The 17661-nt window shown below is 42.6% G+C and overlaps 1 protein-coding gene across 6 annotated transcripts in view; it reads left to right on the top strand.

The window, feature by feature from the left end:
- The window catches only part of BBX (BBX high mobility group box domain containing), a 190010-nt gene that overhangs the window by 129880 nt on the left and 42469 nt on the right, over window positions 1-17661 (top strand). For all 6 annotated transcript variants that reach the window (XM_048870868.2, XM_048870888.2, XM_048870877.2 and 3 more), the window contains 3 exons: window positions 3444-3524; window positions 6339-6419; window positions 13486-13566. In XM_048870868.2, coding sequence (XP_048726825.2) covers window positions 3444-3524; window positions 6339-6419; window positions 13486-13566 — 243 coding nt within the window. The remainder of the gene's footprint in view (window positions 1-3443; window positions 3525-6338; window positions 6420-13485; window positions 13567-17661) is intronic.

Here is a 17661-nt window from a genome sequence, read left to right as displayed (position 1 = left end):
GCACAGCAAAATTTTACAGCCCAGTTTTGTTTGTTTATTTCTAAACCTCGGGTGTAAAGTTAGTTAAAAACAGAGAGGTAAAGATGTCAGACACCAAGGCACTACACAAATTGGAGTTAGCCAAACTGGAGACAATGAAAGCAACCGAAAAAGCTCTAGAAGCTGCTCACAGGAGAGAAATGGAGGCAAAGGAGAAAGAAAGGGAGGCAGCGAAAGAGGCAGAACAACACCAAGCGGCTGCTCACAGGAGAGCTATGGAAGCAAGGGACAAAGAAATGGAGGCAAGGGCCAAAGAACTGGAGGAGAAGGAAAAAGAGAGGAAGCTTGTGGAGGAGATGGAGAAGATAAAGGCTCAGCGGAATATCCCAACAAACCCTAGCAATCCTTCTCCAAGTACCACTTCCCATCCCAGAAAGTTCCCCACCTACAAGGCAGGTGATGATACTGAGGCCTTCTTAGAAAACTTCGAAAGGGCCTGCCTTGGGTACAGCATCTCTACCGACCAATACATGGTAGAGCTGAGGCCACAGCTCAGTGGACCCTTAGCTGAGGTGGCAGCTGAAATGCCTAAAGAACACATGAACAAGTATGAACTGTTTAAATCCAAGGCGAGAGTCAGAATGGGGATAACACCCGAGCATTCTCGTCGGAGGTTCAGAGCCCTAAGGTGGAAACCAGACGTGTCATTTACCCGACATGCCTACCACGTTGTGAAACATTGGGGTGCCTGGATATCAGGAGCAAGTGTTGAGTCTCCAGTAAATTTGCCCTTCCTAATGCAAATGGAACAATTCTTAGAGGGTGTTCCTGAGGAAATAGAAAGATACATCCTAGATGGGAAGCCCAAAACTGTAATCGAGGCAGGAGAAATTGGAGCCAGATGGGTGGAGGTGGCAGAGAAGAAGAAAACTGGTCGCAGTTGGAGCGGAGACCAGAAGGGACAACCCCAGACCACACCCTATTACTGGGGGCCACCCAAAGCCCCACCTACCTCCCAAAGAACCCTCCAGACCCCTTACCGTCCCACCACCCCGTTCTCCAGCAACCCACCTCTCCCAAGTGACCCGTCAGCTGGACGATGTTTTAAATGTAACGAGCTGGGGCATGTAAAGGCCAACTGCCCCAAGAACCCCAACAGATTACAGTTCATTGCACCAGAATCACACCAGAGGTCCACAGGCCCAGATACCTCCCAGATACCCTTGGAGCGGAGGGAAACTGTGAGTGTGGGCGGGAAGAAGGTCACCGCGTGGAGGGACACCGGAGCACAAGTGTCAGCTATCCATGCTTCCTTAGTGGACCCCAGTTTAATCAACCCAGAGATCCAAGTGACGATTCAACCCTTCAAGTCCAACTCTTTCGATTTGCCTACAGCCAAGTTGCCTGTCCAGTACAAGGGCTGGTCTGTAGCTCACGAAAGCTTATGCTCAAATAAATTGGTTAGTCTCTAAGGTGCCACAAGTACTCCTTTTCTTTTTGCGAACACAGACTAACACGGCTGTTACTCTGAAACCTGTGCAGAATAGAAAATTGCTATTTAGTGAGATTCTGTTGGAATACAGATTATAACACTCAGGAATGGTGTTTTATTTAGGGGGCGATAACTTTTTTGAGAAGGCGAGGTGGCAGGAGGGTATCAAAGTAGCCTTGTGGGGTTGTTTGTGTAGAATCTCATTCACTTGTGGCAAATGAATTTCATTGATCATCTTGCGGGGAAAAAGGAGTCCATACGTGAACATAGGAGGCTAAATGAGCCGAGAGAGATCGTTGGCAGCAGGGTGATATCAGAATCCCAGGTCATAAATTCTTTGGCGATAACTGCTCTCTGTGCCTCGGCTGCAATGAGTAGATTTCAGGAGCAATCTCCGAAAAGAACAACCAGACGTTCTGGTGCCTTTTCTAGTCCTGCTTGTTTTAATGAATCCCCGTGCTTATAGATGACACACGTGAGTTCTCACAAATGTACATCCTTCACTCGTAAAGCTCCAGAGTCACACCACTTAAGCTGCTGGTGGGTCATTTTTTCGGCTTATGCATAATATGAGCCCAAAAAAACACGCTTCAGGGGTCTCAGCACCTTTCACACATTTAAAATGCCATTATAGAACAATACAACCAGCAGTCTCCCCTCACCTCCAATTCAAAAATTACCAACCAGTAAAGGGGGGGGGGTGGAGAATATTTGTATCTGGAAAATCAAGAAGGGCATTTGGGGCCCTCCATGTTTTGGTGTGCAGCATCTGTTACTGATTGGCATTGGCAACTTTATTGTGGTGAAGAATTTAAGATAAATGCCCAGGAAATTGTCTTGTTTGTTTATAAAATACTTTCATTAAAATACTTTAAATCTTCTTCATGGATGAAATTGCATCTGGCATTTAAAAATTCTATGGGGGAGGATCCCTAAATCCTATCATTTAGAGAGAGAGAGAGAGAGAGAGAGAGTGTGCTCGCACGATACTCACAGTTCCACAAAGCCTCCTCAATTTTGATTGGCTGTTGATCAGCTTCCAAATGATCCATGTACATAATTTTACCATGCAATGCTACACACTTCTGTTAAGCTGCAGCTACAAGTCTCCTGAGACAGCAGCTATAACTCTTTACCCTGAAAAAATTGACATTTCATAAATATATTTCAAACTTAATATCCTTTAAATGGGACTTGTTCTCCTAAGTCACTTATATGCTTTTTAAAATCAAGTACAGAGCAATGCATATTCAATCACAATAGCCTTTATTCTGACCCACAGAATAGTGTTTTAAATGTCCTATTTTTGTTACCTTGTTTTGTGTTAAGTGACTTTCAGTGGAATTTCTAAGTGGTCCTAAGTCACTTAAGCACATAACAAAAACATGGTATGAAATTTTTATATGCGAGCTATTCAAGATTTATGGTGGCTTTTAACTACTCATTTTCTTGCTTTTAAGTACTTAGTTGCATTTTTTAATGTTATAAGTAAATACACTTTTGTCACTTAGCATACTTAATCAGTTTTTGAAATGGTGTGGGTTGTGTTTTTGCTTTTGGAATAATCTAATTTTTTCTCCATAATGAATTTGCAAATAAGAGGTGTAGGAGTACCCACAGCATGACCAACAAAAGTCATATGTATGTTTAATTTGAGACTGTCCTTTTAATATTTGGTTTCATAAAACCTTTTGTGAAGTTTAAAATCAAAACCAAACGTCGTATTTTGGGCCTAACTGCTGTTTAAACTATTGTGAGGTGTATTAAAAAGGATGCTATAGTACTGGCCTCACCTTTAATTCCATTCACTTCTGTGTACCCAGGATTATGAAACATCAGCCTGTCCATCTTCTGTTCAACCCTGCTTCTGAATACTGTTGTTGCTGCTGCACAGTGTTTCTTGTTACGAATTATTGCTGCTGTCTTTGTAGGCACGTCATTGATGTTTTATTCCCTGTCATCACTATTTCAGGTTTCCTCGAGTACTTGCCAGTCTGATGCATCTAATTCTACTGAAGCGTGTCGGAAGTCACCATTGTTCCAGTTTGCAGAGGTGAGTTTCCAAAAGTAAAAGGATGATTTTTTCAACAAAAACATTTTTTTAAAGAAATCCCAAACACTTTAGCTGAAGGAGACAAGCCTTTACTCAAATGTTTTCAACCACATGCTTCCCTCCCCACATTCCTGTTATTTATGGGTAATGGTCCATTACCAGTTGGGGAAGCCAGACTTGAGCTGCAGAAAAGTGTATATAGCACATGAGAGAAACCCTAAACACAGTGCTGTTAGACGTAGTGCAGGGATGCCCTAAGCTGACAAAACTCTTTACTTACAAGCCAAGGTTTTGATAGAGTTCTGTATAGTTAAATTATATATCAGCCAGTGTAACCATTTTAGCAGTTGACTCAGTCAAAAGTGATTGTACTGCTTCTGACAGCCTGAGGATGCTCCACAGTCTTCCTTTATTCTACAGCCACAGAGCTGACAAAATGCTCCGGGCCCATTCCTGCAAAGTCTTATATGCTTCAGTCACTATAGATTCGTGAATAGTCCCAGTGAGGACAGAGTAAGTCTTATGTGGATTAGGTCCTGAATTCTCAGCTGTCCAAGAAGGCAGACTTTGTACTATATATCCCTTTCCCTGCCTCCTTTCATTACATACCAGTAGTGCTTCCTTTTGGCTTCACATATGTCAGTTTGACACCAGAGGATGACTTCACTTGACTTCTTGAACATGTCTAAGTCCTTTGAGAGTCTGTCAATAAAGTGGGCTCTCTGTTGCTAACAGCCAGGAAGGGTCTCAGGTTAATAATCACCTGGAGTTTGTTAGAAATGCCAATTTTCAGGATATTGTAGTTTGGCAACAAAGTTCCCGTATAGGCTTAAACTTGGCATATATCGTAGCCCAGTACCAAAGTATTTGTGCATTCATTGATTTGTTGCAGGGTGAAATTTTCTTCTCATTTAAGTTTTGATATTCTGTAAGCACTACTTTAAAAATGTATCTTTTTGCATGCCTGGAGATTAATCTGTTGTTTTTGTGAGTTACCAATATAAGGTTATTAGGTTGAGTATTCAGTTGGACCAAACTGTTCAAAAGTTCTGTAGCTGCTATTGTTTGGTATGCACGGCATATACTGGAACATCTGCAGTAGATGCTATATGCTGCAAATGTCTTTTATGAACAGTACACAGTTCCCAAAGAACCTCAGCCCTCACTGAACATCCGTGGCTCATTTGAGTTTATACATTTTTTTCTGATTTGTTAAAATGATTGTAAAGAATGAAATCACACACAAATGTAAATATGTGAGCTGTGGAAATCTTGAGAACTGTAGGGGGCGTTGTGTGACTAAGTTCTGTACAGCTCTTGGGGGGTGGGAGGGGGGAGGAAACCATAAGGGCTAATCTAAACCCATAAGCAAAGATATTCAGTTTAAGCAGAAGCGCTAGGGCCATATCCTTAGCTGGTGTAAATAACTCTAGCTCTACTGAAGATAATCAAGCTTTGCCAATTTACACCAGCTGTGGATCTGAGCCTTCTGTCTCCTAGTGCTAATAACGTTACCATCTCTTCCTTCACCCCCAAAGTAAATGAATGCTCATATCTTAACTTCAACCCACAAAACCCGAGGTTTCAAGCTAAGATCTCAGAACTCCTGAAATACATGAATAGACAGGTTTCAGAGGAACAGCCGTGTTAGTCTGTATTCGCAAAAAGAAAAGGAGTACTTTTCTGTCGAGAACAGACAGATCCTTTATGTATCAGGAAAGATAACAGACAGAATAAAATGTATAATATTGAATTCTTAAAAGCTAATGGCTTCACTCTTGAGGGGAGGGGAAACTCAGTTTTCCAGCCAGTAATAAGATCACTTACCACCACCTTAAAAGTCCAGTGTCCATGGTGGTGAGGATAATAAATAAATATTCATCATCCAATATTTCTAATGTAGCATTTGCACAATTCCTACAAAACAGCGAAAATCACTCTACTCCATCTTTTTTTTTAATGGCCTTTTGCTTGGTGTTTCCTGGTAAGTCCTGGTAATATAGGGGAAATCACAGCTCACCTACTGACTGCACATTCATTTTGCAATGCCGTGGGCAGGAGGGATGTTGTGCAGGATTTTGTTAGGTGCTGTAGTTACAGTTATGCTGAGGCCCTGTGACCTCCCACTAAATCCCATTGGCTTTTCCTCACCCAGTGGCAGGGTAGGGGGCCAATCCACAGCCACATCTGCACATCCATCTTTTGTAAGGTGAGCAAGTTGGAAGCTACTCATATATGCTTCACCTCAGATGCCTATTTATTGGCATGTTTTAATTTCCTTGGAAATAAAACATGCTTCTGGTTACATTGCAGGCATCTGTGGCGGTAGAAAATAAATCGCTATACAAACCCAATGTAATCGGAATTTCAGATTAACAAAGTACAGCGTTTATGGCTACTGGTGTTTATCCAGTGCCTCACTTTGGTTTTGTGCAGCTGTTACCATGTCTGCGTTCATACACATTCCAAACTAAGTTGCTTATTGTGCTTTGTAAATGCCAGCATACTGCAGTGAAATACCCCTTTCACTGAACTCTGAAACATGAGGTGGTGTTACTTTTTTATTTTGCTATTTTGACTATTCAGTGAAGCAGTAAAAGCTCTTTAAAAATCATGGTGATTTTAATAGTGAAACTGATGTAAGTACTCCTCACAGATTACCTTTTACTAGCCCCTTAGGAAAGCCAAGTACTCTTTACAGTACAGTTATCTGCATGGTCTTGGATACAGGGAGTCTTCGTACATTTGGTATAAGACGTGTAGAATGTTGAAGCTAGAAATGACTGTCTACAAAAAAATCGTTTTTCCCTCCAGCTCTCTTCGAGCCCATCACAACCTGATGCCCCAGCGGCTGCAAAACAAACTGAGGAGTCGGCACTGTTTCAGTTTGCGGAGGTATAACAACTTAACTATTCTTTTTAAAGTGGGAGAGAGGAAAGGATATTGTTAATTATGACAGATCAGCCTTTGCAAGTATAGCGGGGGGGATGGAGCTGTACAGGCAATATTCTGTATAACTATGCACTCCCCTTCTTCCTGCACCTCAGCTTAACTCTTTGCTGAAGCTTGTTGCTCCATTTTCTCTCTCTCTAACTGAGACAGAATCCCAGTTTAGAGCAGTTAGGTAATAGCTAAATGGAGGTCCACAGGCTCTCTAGCATCTAGGGGTAACAAATGCTTCCCTCCCAGCTCTCTGTTTCGGCCCACAAAACACACCACAGTGGACCAAACATTATCCTTCCCCAGTAAATAAAGCTAGAATAGCCCTGACCCGTATCCAAAGTGGCACAAGGAGAAAGGGACTCAGCCCTCACAGCAGACACATCTTTTGGTCCTGTATCCATCAGCTGCTGAGTCCACAGGGCTGTTTTTAACTCCTCTGTAATCTTCCCCCACCCTTTCCACTCTGATTGGCTCAGCTTTCAGAGCGTGAAGAGGGTATGACCTGTCAGGTTCGGTGATCACAATGAAAAAACTTCTTATAGTCTCAGGATAGCTACTGAGCATATCTCGTAACTCCTCCACCCCTTCTGGAAGTTCCTGGATTCTTCTTCCTGAGTTACCCTGGCCTGCCCTGCTCTCTGCACCTGTGCAGAGAGACAGAGTATCTGGATAAGATTCATGTCTCGTCCACCCCCACTGCCTGTCTCCTGCTCCACAAGAGAAACAAGTTCAAATGCTGCAGTATAAAACATGTGGGTTACACCAGGTGGTCACATAAGTAGCAGTGAAAGGAACAGGCCGTAAGTTCTCAGCACCATAACAGAATTGATTTGAGCCTTCTGCTGGGGAAGAATGTTGGCGTAGTAACCAGTGATCCACGGAGAGGTAGGTTTCCTATTCAAACACACCGTACATAATACACCAGAACCCCACATACACACAAGCCGTGAAGTCAGGAATATTATGTGTCTTTCCATACCGAAGAACAGCTACAGACTTTCATTCCAAAAGGCTTCTTATTTTAGATCAAGGGAATCAACAAACAGAGGATGATCCAAAGTGTCAGTGTGTGCCTCCCTTTGTAAGGAGCTGCAGCAGCTTGCAGAATGACATCCGCCTCTGCAGGCAGGAAGCATACACCTTACAAATAGAGAGATGCAGAGCAGAGCAAGCAAACCTCAAGAGTTACAAGGGCACATAAGGCCACAGTGGATCAGTAAATAATGCACGTTAGACGACGTATCCAAAAATACCTTGAACATGCGGCTAGAGCTTTTTTTTTTTTTTTTCCTGCCACCTGTACTTGAATGTGTACATTATGGTGACCTATGGATAATTGTAACAGAATTCCCTCAGCTGTAGGAATATGTTGAATGTATTTAATAATACCTCCTTCCAGTCTACTTTGGGGAGTCTAGTATTGCTTGTGGAGCTAGGTGTTCGTAGTTTCTGTTCATTGAGCATAAGAACTGGCGTTGTACATGGCCCTGCACAGGTGCATTATGGACTCCAGGAACCCCCGTATTTCCTACTCATCACCCTTTCTCCTCCAGCCCTGTGTCTTCCTTTGTATTAAGCTTTAAGATAATTATGTATTGCCTGGCTATGATGGACATTCAGGACACATCATTACTGATAAGAGATCTAAGTGTAAAACAGTAGTTTATAGGTAACCATTAAGGGGCCAGAAAATGTCTGAATAGCAGTATCCTGGTAGGACACACAATAGCATGAATGTACAGTAGCTGTGAAGGACTTTCCAGATGTACTAAGTGTTTTTCTTGAATGATTATAAATCAGATTGGGCAACTCTAGGATGAGACTTTTGAAGCTAGCACCAGGATTTGGATACACAACTCCTATAAATGTGAATACCACAATTGAGTTGTGTAGCTAAATCCCCTTGTCAGCTATTAAAATCTCTACCATCATTTGTGTGCTATCCAAATGACTCTGTTAACAACAACCTGTAGAATTGAACAGAATATGATCGCCTGCCTACAGAATTATCAAACCATCCTAAAAAAGTTAATAGATGGTTATATCTCTGATTTTAGGATTCCATAGAACCTCTATATGTATTCAGGTTTCAGAGTAACAGCCATGTTAGTCTGTATTCGCAAAAAGAAAAGGAGTACTTGTGGCACCTTAGAGACTAACCAATTTATTTGAGCATAAGCTTTCGTGAGCTACAGCTCACTTCATCAGATGCATACTGTGGAAACTGCAGAAGACATTATATACACAGAGACCGTGAAACAATACCTCCTCCCACCCCACTCTCCTGCTGGTAATAGCTTATCTAAAGTGATCACTCTCCTTACAATGTGTATGATAATCAAGGTGGGCCATTTCCAGCACAAATCCAGGTTTTCTCACCCCCCCCTTTTTTCCAAAAACCACACACACAAACTCACTCTCCTGCTGGTAATAGCTTATCCAAAGTGACCACATACGGAGAGTGGTCACTTTGGATAAGCTATTACCAGAAGGAGAGTGAGTTTGTGTGTGTGGTTTTTTGAAAAAGGGGGGGTTGGGGTGAGAAAACCTGGATTTGTGCTGGAAATGGCCCACCTTGATTATCATACACATTGTAAAGAGAGTGGTCACCTTGGATGGGCTATTACCAGCAGGAGAGTGAGTTTGTGGGGGGGGGGGCGCGGAGGGTGAGAAAACCTGGATTTGTGCTGGAAATGGCCCAACTTGATTATCATACACATTGTAAGGAGAGTGATCACTTTAGATAAGCTATTACCAGCAGGAGAGTGGGGTGGGAGGAGGTATTGTTTCACGGTCTCTGTGTATATAATGTCTTCTGCAGTTTCCACAGTATGCATCTGATGAAGTGAGTTGTAGCTCACGAAAGCTTATGCTCAAATAAATTGTTTAGTCTCTAAGGTGCCACAAGTACTCCTTTTCTTTATATGTATTCATGTTTCCTAGCTTTCCTGTAGGAAGGTACCATAAGTGCGTTTAATGACATACCTACTTATGCGCAGCTAGTTAACTCAGTATACTGAAGATGTTGTGAGAAACAGTAGAAGTCAGGGGAACTTGGAAGGTGCATTTTATTGGTTAATTTGAAAGAGGGAGTTATTAAATGTAGGATCTGTTTTTTCTGTTGGAAATGTTAAAACCTCCCCTTACTCTGCTACACGTAGCTAGGACTTATTTTATGTTGGAAGAGAATAATGTCTGTTCCAGGCTGGCCTTGCCTCTGAAGTTTAGGACAATAATTTACTTCAAATTAGAGAGTTGAGAGAGAGAAATCTGGCCAGAGCCATAAAAACACTTTAGCACCAAGAACCTTTGTTCACCCAGAGATACTCCCCTGTGTCATGCCAACATCATTGCAATGCTAACTGCAGTGACTAACATCTTGCTACACAACACTGGGGAGATCATATGCAGCCTGGTTTCATCTAGGTTGTTCTGGGGGGAACACACAGCAGTATCTCTTTAAGCCCTTCTTTCTGCTGTTGGCTCTGCTTCTGCTTTTTTCTAATACAGGGCTTTTATTCACACAGGGAATCTTTGTCACATTTGACAAAAGTCCCATTCCTTGCTCTGCCACTTTTTCCTGTGACCGGTCTATTAGTGCATTGCTGCCATTAGTAAGCTGAGTTATGGTAAGCAGTTTGCAGCATACTGCAATGAGCAATGTACAGTGCCACTAAAAAAAGGAGTGAAAGTAGATATTTAAGCAGTAGTGGAATAGTTCTGTGAAATGATGTGAAATGCATTGTGAGCCAGTATGCCTGGGGATTCTTGGCAGCCGTCCCAGACAGCATTTTGTTCTGACTGGGTGTTCTTCATATGTTCCCTTTCTCTTTATTCCCTTCACAGTAGGAGTGAATAAGGCTGACTCTTTGTGAAAAGAGTGATCCCATCAAGTAGATGGGTCACTTATAATGGCCATCCCTTGCCCCGGGAATAGAATTCCCCTGTCACTCATAGACAGCTTATTATACACCATGGCATTCTTTCTTCCTGAGAATCCCAGTATGCCTTTCACCTTCTTGTTTTCACCAAGTGCTATATTTTTCAGTTAAAACTGATGATAGGGCTAATCAGGCCTGCCTGTTCTTGACCGGCCACAACAGGGGATGAGAGCCCTAGGAGTCGTGCAGCATGTCTGGATATACGTGCAGATGCTATAGAGATATTTAAAAATCCGTAAGAAAGTCCCACGGTTCTGATGATATCACTGAATTAAGGGGTTTTCCACGGAAGGTCGTGATCTAGGCTCGAGGTTGGTCAGCAGACAATGGTTTGAGGTGCACTTGCTGGTGGTGGTTGGAGAGCTCTCTGGTCATGTGCTGCTGGCTGCTCTTCTCCTTTTTTTCATGTGAGGGAAATGGAGCAGATGGAAACACTTGCTCTCGAGGCCTATTGAATCTCTGTTTGGCAAATGAGAACAGATGGTGATGAACGCTGTGCAGTGAAGACTCGCAAGCTCCCCTTGGGTTTACTTAACTAAATTCTCATCTTTTATTAAACAACGAAAATGTTTCCAAGGAATGATGGCAATAAAATCACCAGGCTAATCACCTCAAAATCAGTACTCTTCTTTTAGCTGCTCTACTAAAGCTTTTCTCTAGACTAACTTCAAAACAAGTGCAGGCTAGCATCCTTGTTGCAGCAATGTATAATTTCCCTTTCTATTCCCTCTACTTGCAGTCAGGACACACAAATGCTTGGGGCGGAATTCATCCCCAGTGCAGCTTCACTGACCCACGTACAATCGACATAGAGACAACTCTTTACATTTTGTTTGGGTTTTGTGCAAAATATTTAAATCTAGCAATTCGAGGCAAAATGCCTATGAATTGGAGGTTGACCTAGCAGCGTGATATTTGTGTACACAATGGCTGATTCACTATTCCCCCTCTCTCCCTACTCCAAGTTTAGGAAAAAGCCATAATCTTCCGATATAGATTCATCATTATATAAAATAAGTAAATACGCTTATAGTATTAGTGTGAGTTAAGGCCTTAACATTTTACTAAATGTCTGAGTTACCCTGTACTCCATAGGCAACAAAAAGCGTACACTATGGCATAACATACCACCCATGCCAGAAATAGTAGCTAAAATATTGGCAATTATTGTAAAAGGATTCTGAGATAGTAAGATGATCCTAAAAATAAGTGGTTTTGTGGGATCAGAAGCCAACCCTGTGTATAAGAACTAACCATTCATGCTTGAGGTGAATGGAAATTAGGAAGGTGTGGTAGATACTGATAATTCTGTTAAAACTAGAAGATTGCATTTAACGAGAAGAGAGTAAAATTTGAGATCATTATTGGGAGCTGATTGATCCTTCTATCACCTCCCAAGCCCAGCAAACATCTTCTCTGAGATAAATTCTAAACTTGCTGTGTTTCCTGGAGTTTGTTCTCCAAATTGTTGAGTCTATTTCATGCTAAGGTAATATGTTGACTTCTCCTCCCACCTTGTAAAACTGTAACAACAGCTCTGCCATCATTTGGTTGTGAATGTCCACATCACAATTAATGATGTATTTCCACTCTGTTTGGTTTGCACATGTGGTGTCAAAAATCAGAACATGCCTCTGTGTGAGCTCATGTTCTGTTTAAGCAACGTGGAGTTACTTTTCCGGACCCCTAAATAGCTTTGAGGTTGAATTGAGGAGATCTGCCTTGTGGTTAATATTTTTATAATGTAAGTTACTATAAAATAGAAATTAAAGAAACGAAGGCCCGGATCCTGCAAGCCAATCTGTGCAGGAGGATCACTGAGTACGCTCACTCGTTGACTATAATGGGGCTCTGTGTGCTTAAGGGGACTGCCTCTATGGAGCTCATTGCAGGATCAGGGTTTTAGACTAGAAACTCTTTGGGGCTGGGACCATGGCTATACAGTGCCTCGCACAATAGAGACCCAGTTTTGACTGGACCACCAGGAGCTACTGTAATAGAAGTAATAACTATTAATAAACATTAAACAAAAATAATGTTTGTGTGTATTTTAAACATAGTTGTATGGTGAATGAATGGCAGTAAAATGGGTGTTTTGTTTTTTAATTCCAGTGTATCCCCTTGAAACTGCAAAGTAAAGTAATCTATTCCAAAGGAAAAATGTGTATAAAAACACATTGAGACCCAGGAGTGGACAAGCTTGCAACCAAAAATTAGAGTGGCCTTGTGTATCCCAAAAGACTGTGAATATAAATGTGTGTGTTATGAAGAAACTGTCTCAGGAACACCTGTGCCCTGAAAACCCAGTGTTAAGGGATGGAGTCTCTCATTCCAAACAATACCATTTAATTCTACAAAGCCAAGGTTGGGACAGCACAATGAACACTGATGCTCTCTGAGCAGTGTGACTGCCATTAGGTTAAAATGGTCTCTTTGCTGTGCCACCTGTAACAGGCAGACTAAGGCAGTTCTGTGAAGTGGGCCACTAGGCAGCTGCTAAGGCAGGAATAACAGTGTCTATGTTAAAGGGCAAATAAGACCTTATTGATCTGGAAAACTTTACTTACTGAAAGCTTTCCTTTAACTTTAAAGGAATACATTGAAATTTGTACCCATCTCAAACAAACAATACTCTGTTTTAAGTAACCACACAGAAAGATTCCCCAAAGTTTCCAGTATAACTTTATACTTTAGCAAAAGACCCGCCTCTGCTAAGTAGCAGATGGGGTTTGTTTTTTGTGTGGTCCCTTAGGTGGTCACTGAAGTGATGTAGAAAAACCTGCATGGCTAGCATGTGTCATCTATGGAGGTCACAAATCCAATAAAAAATGTGGTTACGCACGTAGGCCCAGATTCAGGAGAAAACTTAGGCACACGCTTATGTCCTGTTGACTTTCATGGAACTTCAGCACATGCGTAAGTGCTTCCTGAATAGGGATGCTTTCCTAACTTGGGGCCCAGTGTTTATACTGACTGTCTGCAATATCCCAAGAGAAGTTGAGGGACAGTTAGCCTTCCCCCCCCCTCTTTCCCCAGTGACCCTGAAATGTTCTCTCTTCTGTTTGTTCAAAATGTAGATCTCATCAAATACTTCACAGCTGGGGAGTCCTGAGCCTGTTAAGCACTGTGGGAAGTCCGCACTCTTCCAGCTGGCAGAGGTAAGGTTCCTGTTACCATCATGATGTGAACATGTGTGCATATTTTCCCCAAAACACTTGGGCTTCACAAGTTAGTCTAGCACCAAACTCAGCTTTAGCAAACTCTAGCACCAAACTCAGCTTTAGCAAACTCAGCTTTAGCAAACAAAAAAACGAAGCCTGAGATGCTGTCATAGGGGATACTTACCGCTGACATTTTTTTAATTCATTTATGTTGTAAATATACATGGTCCCTTAGAAAGCAGGATCAGATTCCTGCCCTGGAGAACTCACAGTACAGCTCTGACAAAAACACAATTCAGCACAACAGGTACGGCAAGAGAAGGTGTAGATGATTTGTCACTGCGGATACCAAGGTCCTGATTCAGAAAAGTATATAGTCACACTTCAGTATGTGACTTTAATAGGACTTACGCATGGGGAATCCTTTCCTGATTTGTGGCCCAATTTAGGAAGCAAGAAGCAGGTTTTGAGGAATGTGAGGCTCTTTATAAAGAGTGGGGACTGCAATCCGTATCCAAGATTAAAATTACCATGTGAGTATTGGGCCATGATAAGTAAACTCGCTGAGATTTAGGTATTCCAGACGCTACTGGAACTCCTTGATGCATCTGAAATGTCAGTTTGTTCGTTGTTGATAAAACATACCCCATCCCCTTGAAGTTTGGCTTGGATATTTTTGTTTTAATATGTCAAGAATCTACAAATTAAAGGATGTGTGCTGGGTTCCCTCAGATAAATAAGGAAAAGGGAACATTTCAGCATATTGTTTGTTTACTATGCAAGACCACAGCTTGCAGATTTCAATGCCCAGAATGGTTCGCTGACTCCCATCCAGTGGCATCCCAACACTCATTCTGCTGGAGAGAAATCTAGAAGCTAGAACCATTGAAAAAACTCTAGAATTTGGACCCACGTATCGTGGGGGGTTTTTACCCCTGACTGCATAACAGTAATGTTTTGTTCCTTCTTGGTTAGAAAATAAGGATACTAAAAAGATAAATTTTAAAGAAATATGCATGAGTGGAAAGAAGAGATTTGCCTTACCCTTTAGGCAGTCCCTAGACTCCAGCAGCGTGCATGCTAGGGTGATCACAGTTAGCAGGAGCTAGTGATCTGTAGGGGGATGTGACCTTTGCAGCTCTGAAAACAAGCCAAAAAAGCTTGTGAACACTAGAAGTGCGACAGGTTTCAGAGTAGCAGCCGTGTTAGTCTGTATTCGCAAAAAGAAAAGGAGTACTAGTGGCACCTTAGAGACTAACAAATTTATCTGAGCATAAGCTTTCGTGAGCTACAGCTCACTACATCGGATGCATTCAGTAGAAAATACAGTGAGGAGATTTATATACACAGAGAACATGAAACGATGGGTGTTACCATACACACTGTAAGGAGAGTGATCACTTAAGATGAGCCAATACCAGCAGGAGAGTGGGGGGGGGGGACCTTTTGTAGTGATAATCAAGGTGGGCCATTTCCAGCAGTTGACAAGAACGTCCGAGGAACAGTGGGGGGTGGGGAAAATGTGTTGAACTATCCCCTTCCTTTGCTTATTATAATGGCAGCATTCTGCACGTGATCTTAATGTTGTACCCCTTTAATAATAGTGAGCCTGATTTCACTGGAGTTACACCAGCATGGCACTGGAGTAACACTGTTGAATCAGGCCTGATGTTTGCATATCACCACTAGGTGAAGGTCTGGCACCTCTTAAGAAACAAATCCTTAGGAGTCATAGGAAAGTCCATATGCTTGCCCACAGAAGTGCAGAGTTGTAGCACAATTGAAGCAGAAGAGGAGACTGAGTCTGGCAGCGAGAAACTTGGATCTGAAACAAACATCCATGCGCTTTCTCTCGATGATTATTTAAGTAGGTCCATTCAAACCTAATTTAATATACAAACTAAAGGTAAGGTACAGACTCCAACTTAAATTTATAAAAATTCTGCACAAATCCTTCTTAAGATGCTCTGGCTGGGTCAGCCTGAATAGCCTGCGCTTGTGCCCACTACGTCACTATTCACCTTGCCTCTGTTTTTCTACTAGCCTTCTGAGGAAACTGTCATAGACTTTAAGCCCAGAAGGGACCATCATGATCCTCTAGTCTGACCTCCTGCACACTGCAGGCCACAGAACCGCACCCACCCACTCACTCCTGTAATAGACCCCTAACCTCTGGCTGAGTTATTGATGTCCTCAAATCATGTTTTAAAGACTTAAAGTTACAGAGGATCCACCATCTACACTTGTGTAAACCTGCAAGTGACCCGTCCCCCACGCACCACCTTGTGAGGTGCTGGTAGCAAACTTAGTAAATAATCCCAAGAGCAACATAAAAAGTCTTCTGCCCTTCCCGACTCCACGGTCGGTTCTTTCCCACTCTCCTACAGAGAGAGCTGACTGTCTGGGCTTTTCCCCTCTGGGAATCTCCCTTCTTCCAGGGCCAGTCACAGAGGCCAGATAGACTCCCTCCTGGAATCCTCCTCAGTCCTCCTCCAGGCCATCTGCCTGGGAGCTTCCCTTCTTCTGAATCTACCAGATAAACAAGGCCATCTGATTCCTAGCTGATCAGCTGGGAGGGTCACTGGTCTGTCACAGGTGATGCCGTGTCTAAGTCCCCTTGAAGGATCAGCTAGCCTGTGAAAAGCTCACAGGTTTTTTGGTGTGGTTTTGGTTTTGTGTTCTCTGTGACACCTGAACCCAGTTGGACGCATAAAATATGAGAGATTCTGTTTAACTTGTGAATTTCTTAATTCTTTAATTACCACTGAGTGGGCAGATCAGGCATTAATTTGAAGCTGCCCTAACATGTTGTGTTCCTACCCCTGGAGTGATCCCCATCACTGCAAGTTCATTTGGCAGGCATTTGCATTGCACCATTGTAACCCAAACATCATGTGCTGTGTGCTGGAGACGAGCAGGCTTCCCCACTCCCCACCCAGAGTGAGCCCTGAGCTCTGGGGACCCATCACCGGACTCTGGGACCCCATCATCGGAGCCCAAGAAGTTGTTCGGGTTTGACCATACTTGCATTTCCCCCACTCTTCTTTATTTGTATGGATTAGAATCAAACTCTCAACTTCATCTCTCTGTTCTTTTAGATTGATTTTTGTCAGTATTATGCAAACAGTGCCAAAAATATATTTAAAAGTGAGCCAAATAGGTTCATGTAAACTCTAGTAGTGGTTGAAGCAGCTACTTTTAGGGATACAATCTGGTGACTGCTTGGAAAGCCATAGCCGTGCAGCTCAGCCGTGGGTTCCATAGAGATCTATGTCTCTACACAATCACTCTCTATCCTGTTTCCAGTCTAAGGTGAGGAGAACAGTGAGCATTTGCAACATCTCCGTGACTCAGTGCAGGGAGTCTGGTTCTACCACAAATAGCTGACAACCCTGGAGATAGTTTATGAGCCCTGCAGCCTCAACAGCTGACAGCTCAGGGCCATTGAATAATAATTCAGAGTGATTAGGAGATTATGTGAATAGATGCAACCTCCTCAAGGATATTGACTCCCAGTAGGATATTTTTGGTCTCTCTTCCTTCTATGGTAGTGATTTGGGGTGGGGGTCCTGTAAAGTAACTCTCATGGCTCCGGTGGTGGGGTTAGATGGAAAGACCAAAATGAGTGGAGAGTTGCTTGGGGATAGGATCTGTACCCCCCTTCAAATTCTGCACCTCACTCCACTGAAGCAGCTGTACATCCCCTTCCGCCATTGCAAGGCTGGTATAGAGCCTAACTGATGGCATCAGAGTTCTTGGAGTATAAAAATACCTGCTTTGCAGGAATGTTGAGGCCTCATGTTGAGATGCTTGGATTGGTGCTCTAATGCGTTTAGAAAGTGGTTGTGTTTTAGAGTCTTCCTCAACACTTCTTACTCAGGCTCCACTGAAGTACTGAAGATAAGCACTAAACTGATACAAGAGGAAAGGTACATTTAGAAACAGTTTGGGCTAGATTCTTCACTGGTGTAAACCAGAGCAGTTCCACTGACTCCAAGAAGCCAGCGGAGCTACAACAATGTACGTGAACAGGAGAACTTGTCCTTTATGTCAGCCTTCTCCTAAATGATGCCCTGATTAATAAGAATCCAG

The sequence above is a fragment of the Caretta caretta genome, chromosome 1, assembly GCF_965140235.1.
Source record: "Caretta caretta isolate rCarCar2 chromosome 1, rCarCar1.hap1, whole genome shotgun sequence".
Lineage (NCBI taxonomy): Eukaryota > Metazoa > Chordata > Testudines > Cheloniidae > Caretta > Caretta caretta.
Note: the sequence above shows the minus strand (reverse complement) of the source record. Positions and strands in the feature narration are given on the sequence as shown.